The following is a 26,513-nucleotide window of genomic DNA, read 5'->3' on the forward strand; positions in this document are numbered from 1 at the left end:
CAAAATCCTATGACACACAATCACAACCACTGCAAATCATCCTACAGTAACCCGCTCTAATTGCATTCAAACCTTAAACAATAGCCTTGTCGCCTTATCTATTTAGTCAAGGAATTATATGCCGAATATTAGACCTTGAGAAGTAACAGAGAGTCGACTATAATTCTAAAATTATCGATATAATACGTATTAGAAATAGCATCATCAGCGGGTATATACGTACACACGTAAACAATGCAACCCGCGGCTAGATAAACGGTTATTTCACTTATTTCACCCTGCACAATCCTCCTATAAGCCTTGTAGTGCATATATCGCTGGATTATAACCAAGTCATTATGTCACAATCTTGATCAATTGTTTTGTCGAGCGAGTCAACCGACATATCGATTAGAATTATTATTTCCTAGGGAGAGGCATAGAGAAAAATCAGGTTGTCGGCAAAATAGGGGGGAGCCTTGGGTGGTTCAAGTACTACATGCCTTGTAATGATTTTTATTATGACTATTGACAGCTGTTTCTAACTCGTGCGACTAAATACCCTTTACTTAGACTTCTCATTGCTATTTAAGCTGCGATATATTTGTTCTTCAGGCTATCGCCTATCCTTTCACCTGCAAAGGAACAAGGCCAGTGGCGGGGTAAGCAGGCTAGCCTGATTAAAAGCCATCAAGGTGAGGTGGACTCTGCTTTTATAAACTAAACTGAGCCCACTAAGAACAGTGTATGACAACTAGACGAGAGATTCCCAAGGAATACCTATTCCCGTCCCTTGTTATCATTTTGTATTGCTTTACTGGACCATCTTTATCGCACCCCAATAGGGAAAGTACCGTTTCACGTGACGCCCACAGCGATCGCCATATGTAAACGAGGTCTCGTATCCTCAAAAAAAACGAACCCAACTTCTCCAGGGAATAATCGGCAGCCGCGCCTCAGCTGTGGCAGTGCCCTAAACAAGGCTAAGCAAAGCTGATGGAAGCACCTGACGTCGTGAGACATATAGTCTCCGAATCTCTCAGCAGAACAATGTAAAACCACTTAATCTCCTTGTACCTTCCAGAACGAAAATGCGCCTGTTAAACGTGCACACCTTACTATTGGAGGAGTTTAACGAGAGCAAGGCTCCTCCCTATGCCATCCTTTCGCACACGTGGGGCGAAGGTGAAGTCACTTTTGATGACATCCAAGATACCTCGGACAAGTACACAAAGAAAGCAGGCTATGAGAAGATTCATAGTACCTGCAAACAAGCCATCAGTGACAAACTCGAGTACGTCTGGATTGACACCTGCTGTATCGACAAAAGCAGCAGCGCCGAACTCTCGGAATCGATCAATTCCATGTTTCGCTGGTATGAAAAGGCCGAGATCTGCTACGCTTTCTTAGCTGATGTACCGGAGATCCCATTCCGAATGAGTCGCTGGTTCACCAGAGGGTGGACACTGCAAGAATTGCTGGCACCGCGAAAGGTGGTCTTTTTCGGAGCTGACTGGTCGTTCATTGGAACCCGGGCAGAACTAAATGAGAAGATCAGCGAAGCCACGGGAATAGACAGAATGTTTCTTTGTAACGGCGAAGCCAGAGATCCGCATGCTTTTGATCATGGTGATGGTAAACAGCATCCATCACTTTCTATCCATAAAGCAAGTATTGCGGCAAGGATGAGTTGGGCATCGTCCAGAGAGACTACGAGGCCGGAGGACATGGCCTACTGTCTTTTTGGTCTGTTTGACGTCAACATGCCCTTAATCTACGGAGAAGGCCAGAAGGCTTTTCTCAGGCTACAAGAGGAGATTATAAAACGCTACAACGATCATTCGATTTTTGCTTGGATTATACAAAACAAACTTGGTTCTGCCAAGAAACACGATGACAGTGTGTCAAGGAGTGGAATTCTAGCCCTTTCACCAGCTGCTTTCAGCGGTTGCGGATCTATTATATCCTTTCCAATCAGTAGTCACAGCTCGCCGTTTAACGTCACGAACCAAGGGGTGCAAATTAGGCTTCCAATATCTAATGGTGACAAATGTTATGCTCTATTAGAATGTCAACATAGAAACAACCCGACTACTATATTAGCCCTTCCAGTCAGATAATCAAGGAAATGCTTCTATGAAAGGGTAGAAGAAAACCCAATATCGGTCGACCACAGGACGTGGGGAAGGTGGCCCAAGAAAGATATTTTTTTATCGTTACGCCCACAGTTTGATTTGAGGGATGTCCTTTTCCCAGACTACGCTATTCACCTGAGAGATATTCCGGAAGCTATTTCAATTCGACATCACCCGGGTCAATATCGAGGGCAAAAAAACGAAATTTCCAAAACCGAAATTATCTTTTTAAGCCTCTGGGGTGGTAAATTCAACTTGGCATTACGCTGTCGGTCGATAGCATTTCGGAGCGTGCTATCACCTATTACAATAGAGACATGTCTGATCAAGGTACCTGACGAGGTGGGTCACAGCATGTCTGAAAGAATCGAGTACATACTCGATATGAGACATGCTTCGAGCTTTGTCTTTTTGAACAATCATATTCTCTGTACCAACCTTCAGCTTCAAACTGTTGGTGAAAAGCCACTATTCATTCTAGACATTGTCTTGTCATCACGGAGAAGCCATGTTTTATGGTTTTCACTGAAACGGATTATGCTGGAGCCGATACTCCCGATTCATAGAGCTTTTGAAAATTTTACATTATTCATTTTAAAGCGATTTTCTTACACCTTTTTTTCTGTCTCTTATATAGGATCCATCGTTGTCTCTGTCCTATACTATCTTTATTGGGATCCCGAGCTGGCGGCCTTGTTCTTAGTGCCGTCTATTTCTTTACTACTTATGCCTTTTGTTATTTTACCCGTTGGTGTCCAGGGAAAACACCGTGCGCCTCTGCTAACAGTTATGCGTGTAGCGAATTATCCCTACCTTCTCGCTACAGTTTGCATCTTATTTGAGAAAAGATCGAGGACTATTATTTGCCCGCTACTCTTCCTGCTTTCATTATCTTATAGGTACTGGAACTGGCGAAGCACAAACCCTTACCGAGAGAAGATATCAATCACCACATTTCTTACGGAAGCTGCTTTCAATGGCTTCCCGATAGAAGTCATTCTATGTGCCTTATTCACTGTGTGCTACAAGTCGATTCTATCTTTCTACATTGTTTGGTTTGGCAAAGGGGAATTGCTTGATTCACCATTACTTTAAGGATATGATAGAAAATACAATGACTTAACCTGGTTAGGCCGAGGCGAATAGTTAACACAGGCTCCTAGGTGAGGCACAAGGTTTATCTATAGAAAATCCATAATATATAAAATCGAGATATGAAAAGTAAGATAGACCTAATAGCTATATATCAATCTAATGTTTGGGAAGTGAAGGTAAATAAGCCCATCCATCTATCCTATAGTAGAATGGTTCCGCGACGGAGAAAACGAACATACTGGCTTTGGCGCCAGCTACAATGCTTCTCTTTCAATCGGCTCGCTCTAGTCTTTATTCAAATGTCATCATATCAGACAAGCGAACTAGCTTGGGATAGATCCCAAAATTAGGTCAGCAACTAGTTGAAGACGTGATCGGAGCGAGAAGCACACAATCACCACCACCGCGAATCATTGCACAGCAACCCGCTCTAATTGCGCTCAAACAATAACCTTATTGCCTTGTCCATTTGTTACTAGCTAGGAAGTCATATGCCGAATATTAGGCCTTGAGAGAGTAACGGAGAGTCGATCATGATCACGAATTATCGATATAATGCGCATCAGAAATGGCACCATCGGCGGGTACTTCGGACGAACGCATGTACCCATTTGAACAATGCGACCCGGGGCTATATAAACTGACATTTGGCCCCGCACAATCTTCCTATAGGCCTTGTACTGCATACATCGCTGAACCATAGCAAGTCATAATCTAAGACATCATGTCACAATCTAACCCGACACTCCTAACTCTTCAGAACCACCCTCCACCAAACCCTGCACCCCCTGCAACAGACCCCTCTATCTACCAAGTCCACCATGACGCTTTCGCAGCGGAGGGCCAGCCAACCACAACAGCTGGATGGCTAGAGCGAGCGCGCAAAGTGTCTAACATTCTTGCTCCAGATGCCTCGGCCAGAAGTAAAGACCAAAAGACACCCAGAGCTGAGATCTCTTTGCTGAAGAGCTCCGGTCTAACCAAGGTACTGGGTGATGTCAAGTATGGTGGTGGTGGACAGACCTGGGAGACAGGATACAAGGTCATTCGCGAGGTCGCTGCAGGAGATGGGTAAGCTTATATTGCGACATGGAAACGAGTGACATGAAAATTGTTAATTAGCTTTTTAGATCAATTGGTATGCTCTTGGGATACCATCTGCTTTGGTCAGTTACTGCACATATTGTGGGTACGGATGAACAAAAGGAGCGATATGAGAAACTGATCATTGAGAACAACTATTTCATCGGAGGTATTATACATCGAATTTCTAGAATGAAAACGACAGGCTAACTCTCCAAAGGGGCTGTAAATCCTCGAGATAACGATAGCCGAGTTACTCGTGCTCCATCGGGCGAGGGCCTTGTATTTAACGGATTCAAGAACTTCAACACGGGAGGAGTAGTCTCCGATCTCACCGTCCTGGAAGGTGTGTATGAAGACACAGAGGGTCACATTTTCGCCTTTGTACCGACCAACCAGCCGGGGATCGTCTTCTCCCATAACTGGAACAATATTGGACTACGTCTGACAGAGTCTGGCTCGGTCAAGATTGAAAATGTTCCCATCACTTGGGATGACGCTCTGGGATGGTCAAAGGAAACAAAAGCGCCCATTCCCGAAGTTCTCCAAGTCCCCTTTACTGCTCTTCTGTTGCCTACTATCCAGCTGGTGTTCTCTAATTTCTATATCGGGATCGCGCAAGGTGCTCTCCGCACGGCGAGGCACTACACCCTTACTCAAACTCGTGCATGGCCATTTGCCCATGACCCCAAGCAAAGCCCAACGGATGAGCACTACGTTCTGGCCCGATACGGGAAGTTCTTTGCCTCCTTGCGTGCTGCGGATGCCCTAGCTGATCGTGCAGGTAAGGAGATTGCCGATGCTTTCAATGAGCATGGGTCGAAGAGGGATTTGCCCGCGCGTAAACGTGGTGAGGTGGCTGAGTGGGTTGCTAGTGTGAAGGTTGTAGCGACTCATACCTCTCTAGAGGTTACTAGCGGCGTGTTCGAAGTTACCGGGGCGAGGTCAACCGCAGAGAAGTATGGGTTTGATCGCTTTTGGAAGGACGTGCGGACTCATACATTGCATGATCCTGTGGCTTACAAGGAGTCTGAGCTGGGACGGTTTTGGCTGTTGGATGAAGTCCCGACTCCTACGTGGTATACTTAGACGGTAGTACGTATCATACGGCTTAGCTAGGGCCATAATATCTAGATACTAATGGAGATGTATCTACGTTAGTTATCCAATATCAGTATTCGTGTAAGACTACTGGTACTTATGAAGTCACTGTTCATGTGTATACATGAGGGCTGCCTTGCTGCCATTTAATCCAGGCACACACTTTGCGCTGCGGGGAAATTTCCTCTTACTAAGCGGAATCTACTGACCAGTCACGCTTCCGAGATATCCTCCAGCTTTCAAACACAAACCATTGCTTGTAGAAGTGATGCGTTGGCAAAAAAATGCTGGTCTCGAAGCCTATTCCCATTGAAAGGGATTGTCCATGATCCAAATGATGGGCTTCACTAAGAATACCCCGACTTTCTTTTGTGATGTTTGTCGCGAAACTTTCCGCCGCCAGGAACACCTCGACCGCCATCTCAGGGGTCATTTAGGGGTGCGCCCTTTTAGCTGTTCCTTATGTTCGAAATCATTCTCACGAAGGTATGGACTCTTGCATATGGAGTCAAGACACCTAGCTCATCGCCACATAGAGACACATTGCAACGGCATATCAGCACGCATAGCGATCAGCAGAATCAGGCTCTTCTGGCGTTGAGGGCTAAAAGACCTCGAAGCAATCGCGCTTGTCAAAGCTGCGCACGGGAGAAACAGCGTTGTAGTGGGAATCCGCCTTGCACTCGTTGCATTAACAAGAATCGCACTTGTGTATTTGATCAACACTCCCGTGGTGGCAATGATGCTCGAAATAGATCATCCACAGTGCATGTATCGAGTCAAGATGGGACAGGACATGCCGAAATGAGCTTCAGTGGAGACATAAGTAAGTCTGGGCTCTTACCAGGTGACCAACAGCTAGTGGGGAGCGCTAGCGTTCAAGCGCTACCGGAGATAAGGCCCTTTTCCGATGCATTGGGCTATCCGAACTATATCCCCGACTTGGGCAATTTGTTCACATGGGGACCATTTGACTGCCTTGATGACCCGCAGTATAATCCTTCCCTCAACAATGGCGTTGGGTTCGGTGGTTTGGACTCACTCTGTCAGCAAGTTTCACTCCCATCCGAGCCTTCGGTTTTACAAACACCCAGGTCAAGCACACCTCTTGAACCAGCTACCCTGCACTCACTGCTTACTCCCGCGGAAGGAATTCATCAATCTTCCCAAACCGCATCACACGTACTAAAGGATCCCACGGCATATAGCTCTGCATCTACTAGAGGGGACCCAGATCCCCAGTCTGGCGATGATATACTGATAGCAGAAAACTTCTTCCATGTTAGAGCCGTGGACAATGAAACCTATGAGAAGATCCACGGCTTCTATCTAGCCCAGACAGACATCTGTTTCAAGAAGTTGGCTTTCCCGGACGTCAACCACCTCAATTGCTTGGTTCAGGTGTATTTTGAGTATTTCCATGCACAGATGCCATTTGTACATCCTGTTATGCTTGAAAACGACGGCTCGTGGATTCTAGTACTTGCTGTGGCAGTTATTGGAAGTCAATATACTAGAATGGCTATGGGTAAACAATACATCATAGTTCTCTCCGAACTCTTACGTCGTGCAATACCCCTTGATGTACGTCCAACGTTCCAATGAAACGCGATTTGGCCATGCTAACCGCTGCAGGCTGTTAAAGCGCTGCAATACGATGCAATGACTCTGGCGCAGTCAACTTTGCTGCTCAATGTTAACCTTGTGTTCAATGGTTTCCGAGACGATATCATCAACTTGCAGTTTCTGCGCACCTGGCTGGCTACGCTTATTCGTCCATTTCTTAAACCCCACAGTAAAAGAGATCCTGCCTTGCTGCATGTCTCCCGAACTGGGAATACTTACGACCGATGGCATGCATGGCTCCAAGCCGAAGCCCATGCCCGTCTGGTATATGCGTTTTTCTGTGCGTTACTATCTTGTTCTTGTACTCAACGGCAGGATAAATGGCTTACGTATGGATCCAGTGCTCGACTCGTTTTGTGTCGTATTTCATGATATGCCACCAAGCTATTCAGTGGATGATTTTGAGCACAGACTCCCTTCTCCGGACGAACTCTGGAGCAGCCAGGATGCTCACTCCTGGGAGTCACATCTTCAATCCTGCCAGGGTAAGTTAGAACCCGATACTCAAATATTTTATTGTTAACTTTCACTAGAGCCACCGGAAATCACTCTAAGAGAATTTCTGTCGTCTAGCTGTAGCAATGACCATTCTCTTGAACAACTGCCCTGGTTCAATAGGTTGGTACTACTACTTGGTCTCTTTGTCGGAGAGAAACAAGCCGTGAATATATCCCAATCATCCGCTCGCTTTCTGGTGTCTAGCGGTAGTTCTTGCACATTACCGTACTTGCAGGAGACGCCCAACTCATCACCAAGTCTTGATCCCAGATACCAAGTTTTAGAGTCAAACTTCACACCAACAAAGTCAGCGGACGCTTTCGCTGACTGCTTCACTATCTGCTATAACTTAGCCTCCATTTTTAGATACGCTTCTGTGCGCGATATACTAGCTTACACAGGGTGGCTTGCTACCAATGTGGAGAGTATCGCCGCCGGGAAGCGCATAGCTCAAGTGATGGAGAAAGACAACAAACGTGCGCGTAGATGTGTAATACACGCTGGTGCAATAATCAGGGAGATTCGTGGTGTCTCAGCTCCTGCATGTTACCATTGCTTCAGTCTCCTATTTGCGTTTCTGTACTTATGGGCCTATGAGCGGATCCATGCCAGCACTACTGCCGAAAGGCCCCGTTCGAACCAGTCTGCTCCACATACGGTGCTAAGGATCGACCGCGACCCTGATCCAGTGCTGGAGAAACAGTGGATTGCTGGCGATGCCGACTGTCGACCATACCTGACCGGTGTTGGACTCCTTTTAGAACCAGGGGCTTCCACACGTCTCCTCAGGGAATGTCAACGTATTCTTAGATGCTTTGATGCGTGGCCGCATCTTCGGACAGGATTTATATCTTCCCTCGACGAGCTTGTTGACGAGGTGAAACCGTTGACTGATCCCCCATATTCATGGGCCTCGTGATATACTGTCGCTTAGCTCCAGGTACTATTTCAACACTTCAGACGCTCAACCCACGAGAGGGTTTAGGCAGCTTGACATTACCGTCCTGCGCTTTTTTTAAATTATTACATTGCCATACGAGCGGAGCAGTTTTAATGCGACAAGGATGGTTGCTTATGCGTTATCCACCCGCTTAGTCCGTTGCGGAGCCGATAAACGATCCACTTCCCGGTGGAGAGGCAACCAGCCGAAGCGGCGTCTGCCTGTACTACAGGGAACAGAACTTCCTGGACAAAACTCTGAGCAGGCATTCTGGTCAAAATGAGGTTACAATTCGAGCATATCCCAGCTCGGTGATCGAGTGTCGGTGGAGATACCCACGGCAAGTGCCAGGGGATCAAAACTATAAGTACCCGGTGAGGTACTGCACTTGAGTGGAAAGTGCTCTGTATCAACCATCCATTTGATCAGAACCAGTGTGAAATATTTGTCTGCGGATCACCATGTCAAACATAGCCAATATGGCGGACGGCTTGGGTGTGCCCGTCCTGAAGACACAAGGTGCCAGCATTCTGATAACGCTCGTCATTGGGATCGGAACTTTACATATTGTCCGAAGCATTTACCGTCGCCATTTCCATCCACTGTCCCAATTCTCAGGCCCACCCGAAGCAGCTTTATCCACGAAATGGCTCTATAAGACTAATCAGGCAGGCTTCCCAGAGCATGAATTCGAAAGACTGCACGAGAAATACCGTACGGCTGTCCCCAAGGGAAATTTAGCTCATTAATATTGTGTATCATGCTAACAATATGCCCACCCTCAGAAACCAAGGCCCTCCGCATTGCCCCTAATGAACTTCACCTTTCTGACGTCCACCAATACAAAGTCATCTACAGCCAATCCAAGCCCTTCCTCAAGGACCCCCCTTTCTACAGCTCATTCAACATTGACCACTCGCTGTTTGCTGAAACAGATCCGGCGCTGCATAAAGAGAGACGCAAAATGTTGAATCCTCTTTTCTCCCGGGCGGGTATATTCAAACTTGAAGGTGTTATCCACACCAAGGCGGGCATCATGATGAAAAAGATCGACAGACTGAGGGAGAAGCACTTGATCAACGTTTACGACGCCTTTCGGTAATTCTCTCTGTTAGATTCCGCCAAAGTTGAGCATGTGGCTAATAACGAAAAGGTGCCTAACCACGGAGGTCATTATGGAGTTTGCCTTTGCGCGCTCCGCCAATATGCTCGAAGAGGAAGAATCGACATTCGACTCGTGGTTCTTGAGAGCTTTTGATTCAGTCGCTAGCGACATATGGACAGCTCATGAATGGCCTGTATTGCGGAAGATCGGATCATGTTTGCCAAAAAGTATCGTTAAGATAATGAACAAAAAGGTTGCGTCCTTTTTTGAAGTTATCAATGTGAGACGTGCCATGCCATTACAACTCTTTTGTGTTAGGTATCACTGTCTGACCCTATCTTATTAATTCGCCGAGAGCTGCATGAATTACTATGAGAAGCACGGCAATACCACATCTCATCCCGTTGTATTCGACCATCTTACATCGCTGTCCTATCCTCAGAAAATCACTGAAGCCATGGATATCTTGATTGCTGGAGCGGATACCACTGCATCTACCCTGACAGCAGCCCTACTCCACATTCTCGCGGATAAAAAGATTCAAACCAAATTGGTCCAGGCGCTGCAATCGGTGCAGCCTAATGAGCAGGGAATTTTGCCACTTATGGAACTTGAAAAGATTGGTTATCTGGTATAACCTTGACCGCGACTCCTTTTGACCCGGAACAGTTCACAGAACTGACAGAGATTTAGACGGCTTGTGTGAAAGAATCCTTGAGGGTCGGAATGCCCGTCCCCGGCCGGCTACCTCGCATTGTCCCCGACAACCTGGCTCAGCCCTTTACTGTCGATGGAAAGATCATACCTCCCGGAGTACGTATCTATCAAGTCGATTTCCACCAGTGCTCAACTCAGATAGATAAACTAACTTGTCCAGGCCGTCATTTCAATGTCCGCCTACACGATGCACTACAGCGAAGAGCTCTGGGGTTCTGATGCGCGAAGTTTCAATCCCGAGCGCTGGCTGCAGCCCGATTCCAAGAACTTGGACCAGTACCTCTGTACCTTTTCCAAGGGAGCTAGGATGTGCATTGGTCAGAAGTAAGTCCGGTTTCGCATATACAATACCTATACCTCGAACAGAATATTTCCCTTCCTTCTGGTTAGGACTGAATACTGATGGCCTCGTCATTTATAGCGTCGCATTCGCCGAAATCACAATTGTGATGGCATACATCTTCCAGAACTATAAGCTCAGTCTTCCATCTGATTTCCAGCGACCAAAGCAGAAGGACTTGTTCACGATGGAGTATGGGAAGCCCGGTTTACCGGTTAAGTTTGAAGCTGTGAATTAGAATATATGTAGCTTTTCCATGTGCATGTCTTGTGCTACGTTAGATAGTTTGGGTCCTGCAATATGACTTGTATCGATTTGGATAATGTGCTTTGCATTACGTATAACATTACTTGTAGAATTGCTCACAGCGAATATTTCTGTCATAGAGCTACAAAGATTTCATTCTTGAGATGATGAGCCTAGTTGAATCCTTAAATACTCCAGATTGTCATATCCAGACAGTCCCCTATAAGATAATAAGTCTATAACCCACCCACCACTTCACAAACCATCAAACACAAAATTTAGACTAATGAACAGGCATCATTTTTAATACAGTCATCATGACTGGACCACGATCTATCCGGTGAAACAATAAAAACATGTCTCGGAAAGTAAGATCGACAATTTAAATCCAAAAAGGAAACCGGAAGTAAGCGAATCGACCCCGTCGGCCCCGCCGGCCTACATTTCCGGGATCAACATTCGGTACTACGTAGGGAATCAAGACGGGACTTCCGGGATACTTTTGTCGGTTGCCTGGACATATTTCTTTGTAAGATTATAGTTATATATATGACAAGAGGTACTGTGACCGTGCTGTGCTGGTTTAGTAGTTACTAGGACCAGAAGATGGTACTTTTTCCATAGAATCCGGCTTTGTATATATACTCAAGATGGCTAACTAAGGGCTCTTGGGGATGTCACTCCATGGTTGATGAATAAATGCTGTTGTTTTATAATTTAAAGATCCTAGGTTAGTATTCGATGTAGCTGTTATGTGTAGTGTCAATTCTGGTAGCTGAACTGGAAACTCTGCTATTAATCTATATCAGAGGATAAATGTGCTCTCTGGTTTCTACAGTAGATTAAACTCGATATATCGTGGAATGAATAGACCAACTACTGTCTTTAGAGTCCTAGATTTGATTTCCTTCGGTAGGTACCTCGAATATACAATCGTGCTGGTCTGTAAACGAGTTCGATATAAAAATTAGTAGATTCAGCTGAGTACAGTATCGAATGCGTGATAGTATGGACGAATCGGCAGAGAAGAATCCCTTTCTACAACAGTGACTTGAAACTTCATTCGACTCTCTGGTAAGTTGTGAAGTCATTGAGGTATTATGTATGATGCTTTAAGAAATCATCACCAGTATTCCAGGCTGCATTGTCAAGCGTGCTATGTATATATATAAAAAAGAGGTTGTCAAGCCAGATTGATGAGTTTATATTCCGGACCTGGTTCTGCGTCCTTCCAGGCTCTGGGATGCATGATGCCTGTCGCGGCACGCTCTGCTACCTCCCCATGAAACCTGATTAACATAACATGTAGGAGGCAGGAGCACTTTCGTGGATTCAACTCCTCATAGCCGTAGCAGCTGTCAATAAAATTCTTATAAGGAAGGCGTGTTGAACGGAAAACACTTATAGCTATAATAGCAAATTGCTGAGACTCGTCTAATGTAAGGGTGCGAACGGCGGGGTTGAAGAAGCCACCGCACTGCCGCCTCTGACTGTCGTAGACTGGTAAAACGTTCACGCAATTGTATCTATTAGTTGAAGATTCATATTGGCACTTTCCAAAGTAGTAGCTTTTGGCCATGACTGTGGAAGCACGGAATTGGAGGATCGATAGATTGGTGAACTTCTCAGGAAGTTGTTGCGGGCTTGGTCCCATGAGGTCTTCGTTTGGGCTCCTTTCAGTGAGGCTAGTATGGCGTGCATTTTGTACTTTTATGCGCGGGGTTCTGCCCGTGACCACTAGGGTGGTACAGCAATTGGGGCGTCTGCAGGTCACCTTCTCTTGCTCCGTTTTTATTGTTTTGGTGTCTGATGTCTCTATTTTCTGGAATATTGTCGTCGGGGCTGGCTTCCTGAAAAGCGAGGTCTGGGGTAGGAGGCCACACATACTTGTCAAATCCCGTAAATTCCCAAACCTGGATCCAGCATATGTGACTGGCCCCTTCCACTCTATCCATGACCAGCTTGGGAAGTAAGGATTAGAGTCAGCACATGGGTTGGTAATGGAGGAACGCCTTTCGGGAGCTCCATCGCCAGCTGAGCACCAAAGCAGAGCGCGCACTATATTCGTATCAGGAATCGCATCATGGAATGTAGTTGAAAATAGCAGCGACAATTCCTCTAGGACGGCGGTAAAAGCATTGAGGATGTCATTGTCATATGTCAACTGCCGGCGTGTGTAAGCCTCCACATAATGCTCATAGCCGCTAATGAGTAAATCAGAACTAGGAGTCCCGGATAAAGTGGGCCATATTAAAGTAGAGACCGGCTGGGATGTGTGGTAGTTTAGCCACGTCTCAGGCCAGAGTCTGATAGTGCAGCGGAAGTAGTACTGATACGGCGAGATAAATAGACATCTGGGGGAAAGGAGCATCTCTTGATAGGTCCAGCCACGAGTGGAATGACGCGGTCTCTTCAATTCAGTTTCGAAAGATGGTGGCTTGGCTTGCAATTTGTACCCATCAATCACCGCAGTCGGAGTCTCAATAAGAGTTCCCTGCATGACACCTGGAAGGCCACTGTTAGCGTTCTCTCCCGCCATTGCCACAATGGTCAACCTGGCTCTTCTGTATATCAAATTCATTACTTGTATTTGATCTCTCTTGTTTGGGTCGTCTTGAACAATGCATATTGTGTCCACCCATAGGAACCGATACCCAATCTCCTTAACCAGAGCCATCCCATCTCGCACGGTACGTGGCAGGGTGGCATTCTTTGTACTGAATGCCCCCGGCATACGCAGTTGTGTAAGGTTCTCGGTGGTCGTTTGAAGCATTGGGGTCTGCCCCATACATAACTCAACGCAACATATGATATTTCTGGTATTCTGACACGGAATGCTCGACTAGCCGCTCCTCGAGGATATCGACGAGCATTAGTCGCAAAATCCTTCGCGTTGTCCCGGACGCCAAATATGTGGGCAATTCTCCCATGCCGGTATGGACCTTCTTCATGGAAGGTGGACAACAATATTGTCCATGATCACGTATACAGCAATCTATCCATGAACGGATCCGGGTGCATCAATCCGGCCTTGCCTAACCGCACAGTTGTCTTTGTCTTCTGCGTCGTCAATCAGGTCACTCAGAGTATAGCTGACATCTGGATAGCCCCACTCTGACTTCACTTTGATGGCATCTTGGGGAGAAAGACGGATTCTTCCATTTGGTTCGCCACTCCTACCGGTGATGTGCAGAGCGATACAAGCACCGTTCCTAGTGGCAGGCTTGCAAAATACCTCTGCCGTATCTGACCTTTCAGCCTCCTCGTAGTCACCCAAGTACATTGCCTGGACAAACAATTGACAAAGAGAACAGTGCAAGTTCTTCTTCAGGTCACTTATTGTTCCGAGGGATATTCTTTCGAACTCAGACTTTTTGCCTGTAAGTAAACCGATAGGATCCACGTCTTTGCATTTACATGTGTGATGATTGTCCCCGGCCCATACAATCGTAAAATAGTGGCAAAAAAGTAAAACCAAAGCAAAAGACAAAGGAAAAATAAAAGACAAAGCAGTCTGTACAGAGGATAAGATGATATGCCACATTGGAGGAAAGGCTTGTGACATCGTAACGATATGATCTTTTATACGGCAACATGAGATGTTGAACCAACTCATTGATGTGCCGAGCTACACGGCAACCGGAGAAACGCATTTAAAGAATACGACCCCGCATAAATCTGCTCAGATACGAGCTGAAACCCCGTGATTGCCTATCAACAAGACGTGTCACCTCACTTGCTTTACGTTGTCTAAGTGTGCAGAGGAACACAGCCACAGGGATCAGTACTTCATACTCTATCTACCGCAGTAGGGGTGTGTATATCTAATTTGTTTAACATTCGATCCCCGTGAGATGGCAGAGTGCCAGTTTGAGCAGCTAAACTACTTGAGCAAGATAAATAGTCAGACCTCTCCTGTACCGACGTAAAATAATAATACCGTTGTCCAGTCCTCCAACCATCCATACCCCAATTCCACCCCCGAAGCCAACAGAATATTCTGCCGCTCCATGCCGCGACATAAAAATACCCAATGGTCCTATACGGAGTAGGGGGCGATTGCAATGTCGAGACCACCGTCAATCTGAGTCTTGATCGCGAGAGCCTTGGCTTGTAGAAGAAGGGGCTCGTTCGATATCAGAGCGTTGGCGAAATTGTCCAAGGCCGTTTTGAGAGACCGGAGATCGCTAAGAATCAGAGCTGGCCCCCCTTGAATATCTTCCCATGCAGGTGCTTCGGCTCCAACGTGAGTTAATGTAACCAAGGACGTCGGCATCAGCGATTGGATGTCGGCAAGAATAGTAGTTCCAGATGGAGTGTCCAAGGAGCCGGTGGATTTGACATCGGCCGTCGCATCATTCACGGTGGTAGCAAGGCTCTGCAAGTCGCTGCGAATAGTCATTGCTCCGGTTAAACCACTAGTAGGGAAACCACGGACATCATTGTAAAGGGTGTTAATTTGCGGTTCGATCTTTTGCGTTATATCGCCCTGAACTTTAGCTGCATCGCGGCGAAGAATAGGTGTAGCGGCCCGTGCACTTGAGTCGGACAATGCCCTCCGGCGAAGATAATTGAAACCGAGCACTCCTGTGCCTAGTGAAGAGCAGCTATATCGTCTAAAGGATCATAATCTCGTGAGCCCTGAGTGAGTGTAAAGCGGATCCCTTAGCTCCTTCCACCGAATGACTCGATTTCTCGATTTTCGCCGTATCGCATTCTTGAGGCTTTTTCTGGCCAGATCGACCCACGACTGCCATGCAGCTTCTTTGAAAGAAGCACACAAGATTCCTGATTTGTTGGATTCATGCAGCCTGCCTCAGGTGGAAGATTTTAGACAAGCTAACGAAAGTTAATTCGCGAGCGTTGCATCAGTGAAGAAAAGCTCTACATGTGGAGAGTATACTGATTCCCACGTGGGAACTTATTGCAACCTCTTTGGATGTAATTGCCAGTGGGGATGTAGCGCGCCTGTGGTTAACTTGATATCTGGGACCTGGTGCCCGGAAGCATTAGGTGTAAGTAAATCAACGCCTAGCAACTTATAACGAGACTAAATACAAATCCTAACATGGTGAGACAATTTTAAAGCGACTAGTGCTAAGCCTAGAGATTATCTGCTCTAGGTTTTAGATTAATGGAAGAGATGCATTTGTAATTAAGAAAGATGATTAGTTCTTTGTATTTTAAGCTCTTCTCCATCTCCTAGTTGCTTCCCTGTAGAGTAGACGGCCTTGGAAATTGGCCGAAGAGAATATTCCATACAACGGCATTATTCGACTGTAACTGTTACATTTCGAAACTCTAGCAATGGAACCGGTCCGGCCTGAAAAGGGTAATTCACCGTCAGCGAGCAAATTCGAGATATCTGCTATGTTGTGGGCACTTACTCCAATGAGGCACAAATGCGTCAACGTAAAAGTAGCCGGGCCTTCAGGCATGTACTCCGGTACCTGAAGGGTGAAGTTCTGATAATTTCCACTGGAAGGATGCGCGGTCGGCGTCCAGGGGCCAGCGTATAGCACATTTCCCAACTGGTCGCTGGGCTGAGGGCAGACGCCATCATTGCAGGAGTTAACAGCTAGAGCGATTCCCACCTCGATACATGGTTGCTAAAATATAGAATAGAAGCATTAATTAGAGATACATAGGTGTCAAAAATAGCAAGAAGAAAGGCATATCATACCAATGATCCAGGTTTCAAGACCTGGGCAGTAAACTCACTGCCTCTACTCAGGACCGCACCGTCGGTTGGGGCCCCTAACTCAATCGTTTGCGCCGCAGTGAGAACAGCAAATGAGATAACGGGGAGCAAATTCTTCATGCTGGGTAGATTGAGCCAAAGAGAAACAGAATAGTAGGGGACTTGGAAATTAATACGTGGTCAGGTCTAAAGCTAGGGGGATCAGGTGCTATTTATCCTAACAGCAGCAGATGTCAATATTCTAATTTCGCGTCTGGATGTCTTGACTTCTGGATTGATCACATTCTTTGCTAAATAAAAAGAACTATTTCATACCCCTTGCTTTTTATTCGTGCTATGCTAGCTTGAAGCTTCCTAGGCGATGTCAACTTTAGACCCGCAGGTATCGAGCTGCAGGTTAGGGTTCTCCCCTTGATTAGCGTTTCGTCTGATATTATCCTCTTAACCTATCGAATGTGGATTCTCCTATAGCAGGCGTTGATCGTCAGCCACTTGATCAGAACTATGCACCCTGTCATTCCGAACCTACTCTATATTCCTCGGTCGAGCTCGGAGTGGAGAACCTCATCAGGCAGCCCAAGATCGCGCTATTCCGTAGAGAGAAAGATCATCACTTATCATCGTACGCTTGTTACCCCTTAGGCAACCGAATAATACATTTCCTATCACGAGTATCTTAAGCATGCTCGTCGTTTCAAGGCATTCATATAAATAGCTGTTCGGTCTCCCATACAGAATACAGTATTATCTCGTAGTATAAATCTAAAGTAAAGGGGTAGAATGGACAGATAATTAGCTCTAATTCATTTTATCGAAGTGCCTATATGGTCTAAATACTGGTTATAGATTAGGTGTTCTCCGGGTAGGCAGGCTGCCTACTGGGTGTTGAGAAGGTGGACAGCAAAGCGTCTGTCTATTTGCTATACCTGTCTTGGTTGGACTTTTTTTCTTTTTTCTTTCTTTCTTTTTTTTTTGTTCGCAGTTTTCGATATATTAAGCAAAACTCCTATTCGAAGGGCTTATGAAGAGAACTAAGAATGCTGTAGTTGATGTGCAGGAATGTCTATAAAATGTAATAAGTGGTGTATCTATAACAATAACTGGTGTTGGGGAAGGTAACTATTATAAGCTGCATTTAACTAAAGTAACAACAGTTAGCCAGTGTATTGAAAGGGGACATGGGTTGCTACACATCCGTCACAACTTTGGTAGGCATAGATACTAGAGATAAATATGTGCAGAATCCCAAATATACTCTTGCTTATTCTTGATGAATTACTATATCCCCGACCCACCAGCCCAAATATGATTGGCGCGCAACATAAACCCCTACCTTTTAGCTTTCTTGCCTCAAGTAAGCCATAAGTCCATCGCTAATTTACATCGTAGACCAGCTATAAATTCCACCCTGCCTACTCTAAAATGTAGGATTTTTCACAGATCCTACTCCCAGTATAGACACTTCCTCTCCTACTATCTACCTCAACTTTCTCTGGCAATAATGGCCCCCAAAATCGGCCTCATCATCTGCAGCCAGCGCACTCCTCGCGCCGGTCTCCACATCGGAATAACCATTCTAAACGATCTCCAATCCGCCGGCAGTGTCCGCACAAACGCAGTAACACTATCACTCATTGATCTGACAGAGTGGAATCTTCCCATGTACAACGAACCAGGCATCCCGTCGCAGATCCATTCATCAGACCAATACCTCCATCCGCATACGCAGAGATGGTCCGAAGAGATCGCCTCCTATGCGGCGTTTGTGTTCGTGACTCCACAGTACAACTGGGGGTATCCAGCTAGCATTAAGAATGCGATTGACTACCTGTACCACGAATGGAAGGGTAAGCCCGCCATGATTGTCAGTTATGGCGGGCATGGAGGCGGGAAGGCGGCGGAGCAGTTGAAGCAGGTGTTGTGTGGTGTTCGGATGAGGCCTCTTGAGCGGACGGTTGGGATGACTTTTCCCAGTAAAGAAGTGTTGATGGTTGCTGCGGAGGGGCAGGAGTTGGACTTGTCTTTTTGGGAGGGAGAGAGGAGAGAAGTGGTGGAGGTTTTTGGGGAGATGGTGAAGTTGCTGGTAGAAGCTTGAGAGCTTATGTTCTGATGTATAGAGGTAACTCCGATTTTGTGTCTGTATATTGGTGTCTTCATCCTGTTTGTTGAATACTTCGTTCAATATATTTTTAATCTGCTCTGAGTGATCGCAGCTGCTGTAGGCCGAATTCTAAGGGCTTGGCAGCCACTAGGGAGTATCCCCGGACATATTTCAGAGCATTGCTGATAGTCTGCTGTCGCTTTGAAATGGTGATAGAAAAGTCAATGGATTTATGGAAACCATCCGACTCGGAGAACAGAGAAACGGAGGTGGAGATAGCATCTTCCAGGGTAATAAGCGTAGAGTTTGTCACACAATCCAATACACCCATGAGGGGTTGAGAGTACTCAGCAGATGGGCGAAGTGGTGCACTATTGTCCCCGTGTTGTTGAACATACGGAACAGCCGGCACCACTTCAGCAAGATACCAACCGTCTATCTGGTCATGTATGACCATGGCTCGTTGCACAAGTCTCTTCAGCTTCATCCCGTAGTTTCCACTACGTAGGATACCCGTAATTTCCTCAAGAAGCACAGGAATATCAACCAGCCAGTCGCAAAGCTTCGATCGCAGGACACAAGCCCAGCTTGCAGGTGTCAACGCGGTCTCTTCCGTTTCCCGCAGGAACTCCCGCCAAGGAGACCGTGCGAGAAAGCACGGCTGTCGTAGGTTCATATCTTGGACAATCTACCGCTTGTCAGCCGATAAGCCCCAGTGATACATCAAAAGACATACGAAAAACGCCCGTTGCGATTCCAGCATCGCCCGCTCAAACGGCTGCTGGAACCGACCAATGTCACAATTCTGAATGAGAGCCTTAGTCCCATGTGACAACTGATTCCACCGACCATTATCGGCATTTGTCAAGAGCTGTCACATATTAGCCTAGCTTGGAGCAAGAGTAGAAGTACCATACCTCACACAACTGCAATACAATCGACGCACAGATAGTCTCCGAGTGAAAGCAACGCCCAGGATCATCTAGACACAAGCGTAGCGCCTCAAGACTCTGGGCATATTTCCGCCAAGAATCTTTAGAAATAGTCCCCTCGCTAGCCAAGAGATCCGCATACACAGTACAAAGACAAGCAACGGCAGAGTCTAGAGCAACATTTCGCCCCAATCGACCCGGAATATACTGATAAAAGCCCCCATGTGAGCTCAGGGGGAAAACCATCTGACTCGTAGAATCCTGCAGAATATAAACCAGATTTGCCCCATCATGATCCCGACTCGAAATTAAGGGCCAACAAATCCTTTCATAAGAACGAATGGTGTAATAATTGTGATTCCCCGAGGATCTCGATAAAGCCACAGTCTCATCCGGATCAGCACCAACTTCTTCTAGGAGGTACTTCTTCTTCCGATAATGAGCCAGGAGAGATGCATTTTCATTGATAAACTTATACTTTTTTTGGTAGCCTGGGCAAATGCGCCCAGAGGCGACACAGGCCGTGCATGCTGGTGCCCTGTTGTCGCACTAGGGGAAGGTTAATCACCAATTTTCTTTTTCTTGTGTGCCCTTTCAGTGGCCCTTACTTTTTTCTTACGCTTCCGACAGGTTTCGCAGCCGATGCTATGGGGAACGCCCACCATGGCTTGAAACAGGAGGATGCCCAACCTAGTTGGTGGATGGCTGGCCTCATCTGAGTTATCAATCAATCACTTTGCAGGGCTGGGGTCCCTTTGTGCTGACTAAGATGAGCCAAGCCATGCACGTTGATTAATGCGTCAACCGAGTGTACCAAATCAGACTGCTCATATCCTTATTTTAGAATGGTTGGGGGCGGAGTCATTGTTTCTCCCACTGGATATATCCTGCCTTAAGAGCTATTGTATGGATAAGGATTGAAGTGGGTGGGGAGATGTTGCACATACCTAAGGCACCGACCGGGTGAGAGACCCTTCGGCGGCTAAAAGTGGATCCTGGAATCGTAGGTCAATCTTTCATGACCCTTTCAATTCCCTCCATGAATGCTCGAACAATTACTGTCAAAGCGTAAAGAATGAGATTAAAGGCAATGGGGCAATGACCAGTCGCTCGTTCTGTACGACCCAAGATCCTTAAGGTGTTTCAAGTCCACCACCGGACAATGCAGATCCATGCCGGACAAAGCGCCAGTCGCTCCACCTGCACTTGTTCCTGTGCAACGCTGGACAAATCAAAGGGACAAGCTGGACTAAACCGTGAGGGCTGAGGCTTCCTGCACTTCTGCAAGGCTGAGCAAGTAGTATTTAATTCGCTTTACACCCGTGCTGATCAGTCAATGTTTTCCCACATACCCTTCGATATTTAAAGTCGCGAGCGACGAAACACACTCTCTTACTCTTTCCATTCTACTCAGCTGAGACCGGTCTGGACTGGTCGGATTAACGTTCATTTTGAAAATGTTTTTGCAGTCTGTCTTAGCGCTGTCCCTGGCGCTGCCCTCTCTTTCGACCGCTGCACGACTCTTTGCAACCCACTACGATGGCAACGTATACTCTCTCAACTTGGAGGAGAAGGGCGATAAATTCTCGCTCACGAAGACCCACAATTTGACCACATGCGGCGGTGCCGGCTCGACGAGTGCGCTGACAGTAGACTCTGCCCGCGGGCTCGTATGGTGCGTTGGGGAAGGCACTCCCGGTGCATTAACCGCCTTGAAGGTCTGGAAAGACGGGAAGATGTTCGAGGAAGTCGTGACGGTAGAGACACCTCCTGGCGGAGTGGACAGTGTCACATACGGGATAGATAAACAGTTCCTCGCGATAGCGCATTAGTATGTTCCATCCTGTGGTACCAATGATGCTGCACTCGATACTAACCACGGGACATAGTGGCAACTCCTCCATCTCACTCTTCAACATCCCCTTTGCGGACAAGCAGCAAGTGAAGCCCTTCGACGTGGTGAAGTTGCCCCCGCCCAAAAATGTCACCGAAAAACAGCCCAAGTCGCAACCCCATCAAGTCCTTCTCGACCCCACCGAATCGTTCATCCTGTCGCCTGATCTGGGATCCGATGTGATGCACGTGTTTGCGATTGACCACAAGTCGGGTAAACTAAACAAGTGCGGGTCCAACTCGACGATCTACTATGATAAGGGAAGCGGGCCACGTCATGGAGTGTTTGTGACCTCGAGTGAAGGCCACCACGCACGGCGGGCCAGGAGTCCGCATAGGGAGCGGCTGATGGGGCGCGAGGGGAAAAAGACGACATTGTATACCGTGGAAGAACTCCGCGGCAATGTGTGTTCTTTCGACGTGTCATATGTGAACAAAGGGTGCCCCGTGTTCAAGCCGTTGACATGCTTCCGCCCTTACCCCGGCTCAAACTTTCCCTCGAATACAACGACATTAGGTGAAATCCGGGCAGCGGGACCGACCCTACATATCTCTGTTCGCAAGGATGGTAAATTCGATGGAAAGGATTCTCTGGTGACGTTAAAGCCAGGACAGAAGACGGTGACCGACGGCGACCTGTTTTCGTCCGGCGGCAAGACCCCGCGCAGCTTCGTGATCAACAGGAAGGGGGACCTGGTCGCTGTGGGTAACCAAGATTCGTCCACTATTGTCATCATCAAGAGGGATCCGAAGACTGGGAAGCTGCTTAATGAAGTCGCTTCTCTGCTGGTTGGCGAGGCGCCCGCCGAGGGAACTTGGGGTGGCTTGAGTAGCATCGTGTGGTACGAGTAGATGTCTTGTAGTTGGATACTGAATACATTATCTCTTGACCATTCGTACTTCAGAATAGAAAACGCGCCTGTCAGCTTCATATATCTTGATGTATGTCTTTGAATATCATTCCAAATGCAGATCTTGCGGGTCATTCAAGTACAGAGTGTAACAGAACACCAAAATGCCACCGTAGTGTATATAGACCGCCCAGCGATGTTATAAACACAACCACACCAAATTGCAAACCAAACAAAAACGAGAAAGAAGGAGAAAACGAAAAGCCCAGCTTATCAATCATCCTATCGTGCGTGGCATGTACGTTTAGTCCAGCCCCTGGAAAGTTGATAGACTGGGGCGGCTTGTGGACGAATGCATTGTCGCCAGCGTAGATATCATCATTGAAGCGTAATCCTTTTGAGTAACCGTGACCCTCAACATTAATCGTAACATCCGTAAAACATGATCCTGCAGCGTAAATTTCAAAACGTCGCAAACCTCTCACTTAAATTCAAGTTGGAACGCCTTCCACTTGCTTCCTATGGTACGACAGCGCGGACAACCCCGGGGAGGATAGCTCGTTGGACCGTGTGACATGGCGCTACCCGGGCTTGACGTCACATTCCTAAATGATGCAGTGGGACTGCTGATGTACATCCCTACACAGTCACGGCATACCCCACAAATGCATTCTGTGCAAGCATAACATTCGCTTAGCGCCCAGGGCCGATGGCAGCTAGCACAGTAGACCTGGACATCCTTTTGCCGAAACGATGCTGGAGTTGGGTTGGAGAAGCGATGATGCTGGCGGGGGAAAAGATTTAAACCAGGGCTGGAATCGGGTTTCGCCAATGGCCCAAGATGACCCGAGAATGCAAAATTCTTCCCTGACGCAGTCGATGCCGAGTCCAAAGAAGACTCAATAGACGGGAAAGGCTCCAGGTCATTGTCGCGGCTGCGGGCTGTTTCATAAGGTGGAGGTGTCAAGGACTTGTGCAAAGGGGAAGCACCAAAAGAATGTGGTGGAAATGGGCGATGGGAATTGGGTGGGGGCAATCCGCCCGCTGACTGGAAGGCAGGAGGGAGTGATGACCGATTCCCTGGGGCAGAAGGAGCAGAAGTGATGTTCGAAATCAGAGGTGCGAGGGTCGGTGACCGACCGACCTGGGACGGAACAGTTAAAAGCTGTTCGCGCAGAGACAACGGGTGAAGCCGTCGCTCCTCGGTATCTGATAGCGAACTCACCTCTGACTGTCGGTCATCATCTGCCTCCGTGGCCGACGTAGCCGCCTCAATCAGATCCTCCCAGCGCTTGCCTTGGGCCCACGCTGCTGTCTGCGGTTCAGCGGATAGCGCTTTGCGATCGCCCAAGCTAGGGCGCCGGCCATATTCCTTTGACTTGACCCGGTCATGTTTAGGTTTTCGCGCCGCTGATATTGAGGACTTGCGAGGACGGGGCAATTTATCCCTTCTCTGGATGGGGGGAAGGGTTGACGAGCGACCAGGAGGCGAGTGGTTGAGAATGGATGGTAGAAGTTCTCGTGGGCGTGGTGAAAAGGGTGGCAATGATTCCTGTTTGAAATGGTCGCGAAGGGAAGGCAGCTCAATAGACGACCGCATGCGGTCTCGTCCAATATCGTTATCAGAGTGAGTTTCCTTGAAAAGATTATTAGCTTATTTTCCGAGAAAAACAAGAAAACCGGTCGGGGGAAGTTAAGAAACAAAAAAATTTGGCCCACATACCATATCCGTATCCCAGTCCGAGGCTAATCGGTTATGGTGCAATTGAGCTAATGCGACAGCAGCAGTTGCGGCAGCGGGATGAGCTTCATCAATGCCCCGTGGGGTTGCGGGTGAGCTGGCGTCCGCGACGTATATATCTCGGTCGGCTACATTCAAGCGTGTCAGCTTCTCTAACCTGACATACAAAGTTATGACCTGTCAGTCACTAACCATTGCGACGGCGGGATTGAGCCTGATTTGGCGGAGATATCTGAGCTCGTTGTTCCGGAGGGGTGGTAACCATCAAGATAAAGCTCTCCTCGGTGGCCGGGAGCTTCGGAATGTAGTTATTCGGATGCGCCCGACGGATGTGCTCCTGCATGGAGCGATAGCGTTTCTCCTATAAGGACGCATAGCAACGTTAGATGTCAAGTTCTATATAAGTTTTGAAACGGGTGGATAAGGTAATAAGCTCAGATAAACATGGAATGCTGGCCTTTTGGCACGATAAAAGCGTCGTACAGCTGCGATAGCCGGCGTTGCTGGAAGTGGGGCTCCGATCGATCGGCCGACACACAAAGGAAAGATGGGGGAAATACTCACACCGAGGCATCTTTTCCGACAATTGGAGCCGTCATTATTCTTCAAGGGACAGACGACCTCATTGTTGGCGTCGGTGACAGAGAAAGAACTAGTCAAAGACGCTCGAGGCGGCATGGTCTGCATGAATCCGTCTCTGGCGGCGGGGTGAGTGGACGGGGGGAGGCGAACAACTCAGGTGCTAATGTATGAAAGGGAGATAATCCCATAAATCGATCAAATGAGAAGTTTCAATTCAAACAGCAGAACCCAGCCGACAAGCACATGCTCCATCAAAGGAAATCAAAAAGATCCGCGATGTTTTAAAAATAAATCGCATGCGATCTATGGAGGGGTAGAGGGGTTATGCAGACTAGGGGGAGGAAAGTGATCAAAGTGGTGGAATGAATTGAAGTTGAAAAGGAAGAAAGAAGGAAAAGGTACAGAGAGATCTATAGGGCTTGTGGGGATAGAGAAATGAGTAATAGTGCAATGCTCCAGTGCTTTGCGACGAGACGTAAGTAGTAGTAAACTCTTACTCTGGAGTCGTCGAGTACTAAGTTAAAGGTCGCTGTAGCAGTCAAGGGAGAGGGGAAAGGGAAACTAAGGTCAATTAGTGGCAGTCACTAACGTACTGTTAGTGGGTAACTCAATACTCTCTCTCTGGAGCTTACTCCGTAGTGAGTGCCGGTACGGAGTTGTAAAGACGGAAAATGTAATTTATAGCCCAAGGTGACAGCCCGGGGGGATGACAAACAAAAAAGGGACTATGAAGAAGAACAATAAAAGACGACGCAAGGACAAACCAAGTAAGGAAATCGAAGAGGATAAAAAAAAGAAGAGCGAAAAAAAAAATTGAAAAGGAGAAAGCACAAGAGAAATATAAGAAGCAAAACAGACAAAAGTCTCCAGTCTAGTAGTCTCGTGTGGGTGGGCGAAAAAAAAAGCAGTAGATACCGCAGCTTAGCTCCTTTGCTTTAAATGGTCACTCAGTCGTATTGCGTGTAAATTTGATTAATTACTGGGTACGGATACCTCACTAAACCCCTAAGGGATGGGGGCCCTCAGCCCCCGGGAACCGCCGACCGCGTGGCCTCACAACCGGTTATGCAGGAGGCAAATGGGCTGAAAGATTCAACTTTGAGAAAGGACCAAGAACGGACAAAGGAATGACCCTTCATAGTGAATCGACATTGCGGTGCGGGTTTCCGTCAAAGACTTGCCCGTTGCATACAGATACATAAAGGTAAACCTATATAAAAGGGCTCCGGGTAATAAAAGCCCCATTCAAGGGAATAATGCCAGACTGCACAACCAAGGTTTGTGACATGGTAAATACCACCTCGTACCAGGGAGTGACAAAAGATTACTACCATAGTTGTTCTTCCTATGGGTTCGTCGTCCGATTGCGAACACCTATCGTATGTTGGTATTGATACATCATGTACATGATTCGGTGGGTGTTGAACCTTAGCTTATAATATCGCATCTGAGTAAGAGGTCGATAGCTACCACCGTAGCACCTGCCGATAAGCATATCCCTTGATCGATATGATTATCCCTTGGGGCTTATCGCGTGGTACAACATGAGCCCTCCTGTACATTGGAACCTTCAACAATAGAGTCAACCCGGTATTACTAGTTGAAACAGGAAAATGAAAAAGGGAAAAGAAAAAGATTTTGATCGCCGGCATAACCGCCCAGAGACATGGTTCATTTTTGGTATGCTCTCGTTTTATTGTAAAATAGCCTCCCGAGCCTGCATTCCTTTGATCGAGAAGAGTTGATGATGATATGATATGAGCTCATACATTTTTCGGTCGCTCCTGACATGCATTGAAGACACTGTCAACTGGTCGACGTAAGTACTAATAGTAGTACGGCGTAGT

General features: G+C 47.1%; 10 protein-coding genes across 10 annotated transcripts; 6 read left to right on the forward strand and 4 right to left on the reverse strand.

The window, feature by feature from the left end:
* Positions 1-1,070: 1,070 nt before the first annotated feature.
* On the forward strand, positions 1,071-2,099 carry AO090003000335 (uncharacterized protein; the record flags this gene model as incomplete). The annotated part of the gene is made up of 2 exons (XM_023234843.1): positions 1,071-2,031; positions 2,092-2,099. The coding sequence occupies 2 exons, from the start codon at positions 1,071-1,073 to the stop codon at positions 2,097-2,099; spliced, it is 969 nt and encodes a 322-aa protein (XP_023089921.1).
* Positions 2,100-3,933: 1,834 nt separating this feature from the next.
* Positions 3,934-5,381, forward strand: AO090003000336 (thermophilic desulfurizing enzyme family protein; the record flags this gene model as incomplete). Its single annotated transcript, XM_023234844.1, has 4 exons — positions 3,934-4,280; positions 4,332-4,398; positions 4,593-4,638; positions 4,744-5,381. The coding sequence occupies 4 exons, from the start codon at positions 3,934-3,936 to the stop codon at positions 5,379-5,381; spliced, it is 1,098 nt and encodes a 365-aa protein (XP_023089922.1).
* Positions 5,382-5,855: 474 nt separating this feature from the next.
* AO090003000337 (Zn(II)2Cys6 transcription factor domain-containing protein) lies at positions 5,856-7,684 on the forward strand (the record flags this gene model as incomplete). The annotated part of the gene is made up of 4 exons (XM_023234845.1): positions 5,856-6,872; positions 7,029-7,299; positions 7,361-7,504; positions 7,638-7,684. 4 exons carry the CDS (start codon positions 5,856-5,858, stop codon positions 7,682-7,684), a joined length of 1,479 nt encoding a protein of 492 aa, XP_023089923.1.
* Positions 7,685-8,936: 1,252 nt separating this feature from the next.
* On the forward strand, positions 8,937-9,846 carry AO090003000338 (uncharacterized protein; the record flags this gene model as incomplete). Its single annotated transcript, XM_023234846.1, has 3 exons — positions 8,937-9,171; positions 9,243-9,555; positions 9,816-9,846. The coding sequence occupies 3 exons, from the start codon at positions 8,937-8,939 to the stop codon at positions 9,844-9,846; spliced, it is 579 nt and encodes a 192-aa protein (XP_023089924.1).
* A 5,058-nt stretch (positions 9,847-14,904) lies between these two features.
* Positions 14,905-15,734, reverse strand: AO090003000341 (cell wall mannoprotein 1 family protein; the record flags this gene model as incomplete). Its single annotated transcript, XM_023234847.1, has 2 exons — positions 14,905-15,458; positions 15,710-15,734. 2 exons carry the CDS (start codon positions 15,732-15,734, stop codon positions 14,905-14,907), a joined length of 579 nt encoding a protein of 192 aa, XP_023089925.1.
* A 400-nt stretch (positions 15,735-16,134) lies between these two features.
* AO090003000342 (uncharacterized protein) lies at positions 16,135-16,686 on the reverse strand (the record flags this gene model as incomplete). Its single annotated transcript, XM_001819484.3, has 3 exons — positions 16,135-16,188; positions 16,253-16,474; positions 16,549-16,686. The coding sequence occupies 3 exons, from the start codon at positions 16,684-16,686 to the stop codon at positions 16,135-16,137; spliced, it is 414 nt and encodes a 137-aa protein (XP_001819536.1).
* Positions 16,687-18,067: 1,381 nt separating this feature from the next.
* AO090003000343 (flavin-dependent quinone reductase) lies at positions 18,068-18,661 on the forward strand (the record flags this gene model as incomplete). The annotated part of the gene is made up of 1 exon (XM_001819485.1): positions 18,068-18,661. One exon carries the CDS (start codon positions 18,068-18,070, stop codon positions 18,659-18,661), a length of 594 nt encoding a protein of 197 aa, XP_001819537.1.
* A 94-nt stretch (positions 18,662-18,755) lies between these two features.
* On the reverse strand, positions 18,756-19,649 carry AO090003000344 (uncharacterized protein; the record flags this gene model as incomplete). Its single annotated transcript, XM_023234849.1, has 4 exons — positions 18,756-19,038; positions 19,066-19,328; positions 19,404-19,538; positions 19,614-19,649. 4 exons carry the CDS (start codon positions 19,647-19,649, stop codon positions 18,756-18,758), a joined length of 717 nt encoding a protein of 238 aa, XP_023089926.1.
* Positions 19,650-21,432: 1,783 nt separating this feature from the next.
* On the forward strand, positions 21,433-22,344 carry AO090003000346 (uncharacterized protein; the record flags this gene model as incomplete). The annotated part of the gene is made up of 1 exon (XM_001819487.3): positions 21,433-22,344. The coding sequence occupies one exon, from the start codon at positions 21,433-21,435 to the stop codon at positions 22,342-22,344; it is 912 nt and encodes a 303-aa protein (XP_001819539.3).
* Positions 22,345-22,824: 480 nt separating this feature from the next.
* Positions 22,825-24,762, reverse strand: rfeD (putative transcription factor RfeD; the record flags this gene model as incomplete). Its single annotated transcript, XM_023234850.1, has 5 exons — positions 22,825-23,487; positions 23,569-23,979; positions 24,067-24,113; positions 24,277-24,445; positions 24,568-24,762. 5 exons carry the CDS (start codon positions 24,760-24,762, stop codon positions 22,825-22,827), a joined length of 1,485 nt encoding a protein of 494 aa, XP_023089927.1.
* Between the last annotated feature and the right edge of the window lie 1,751 nt (positions 24,763-26,513).

The sequence above is a fragment of the Aspergillus oryzae genome, chromosome 2, assembly GCF_000184455.2.
Source record: "Aspergillus oryzae RIB40 DNA, chromosome 2".
NCBI classification, from domain to species: domain Eukaryota; kingdom Fungi; phylum Ascomycota; class Eurotiomycetes; order Eurotiales; family Aspergillaceae; genus Aspergillus; species Aspergillus oryzae.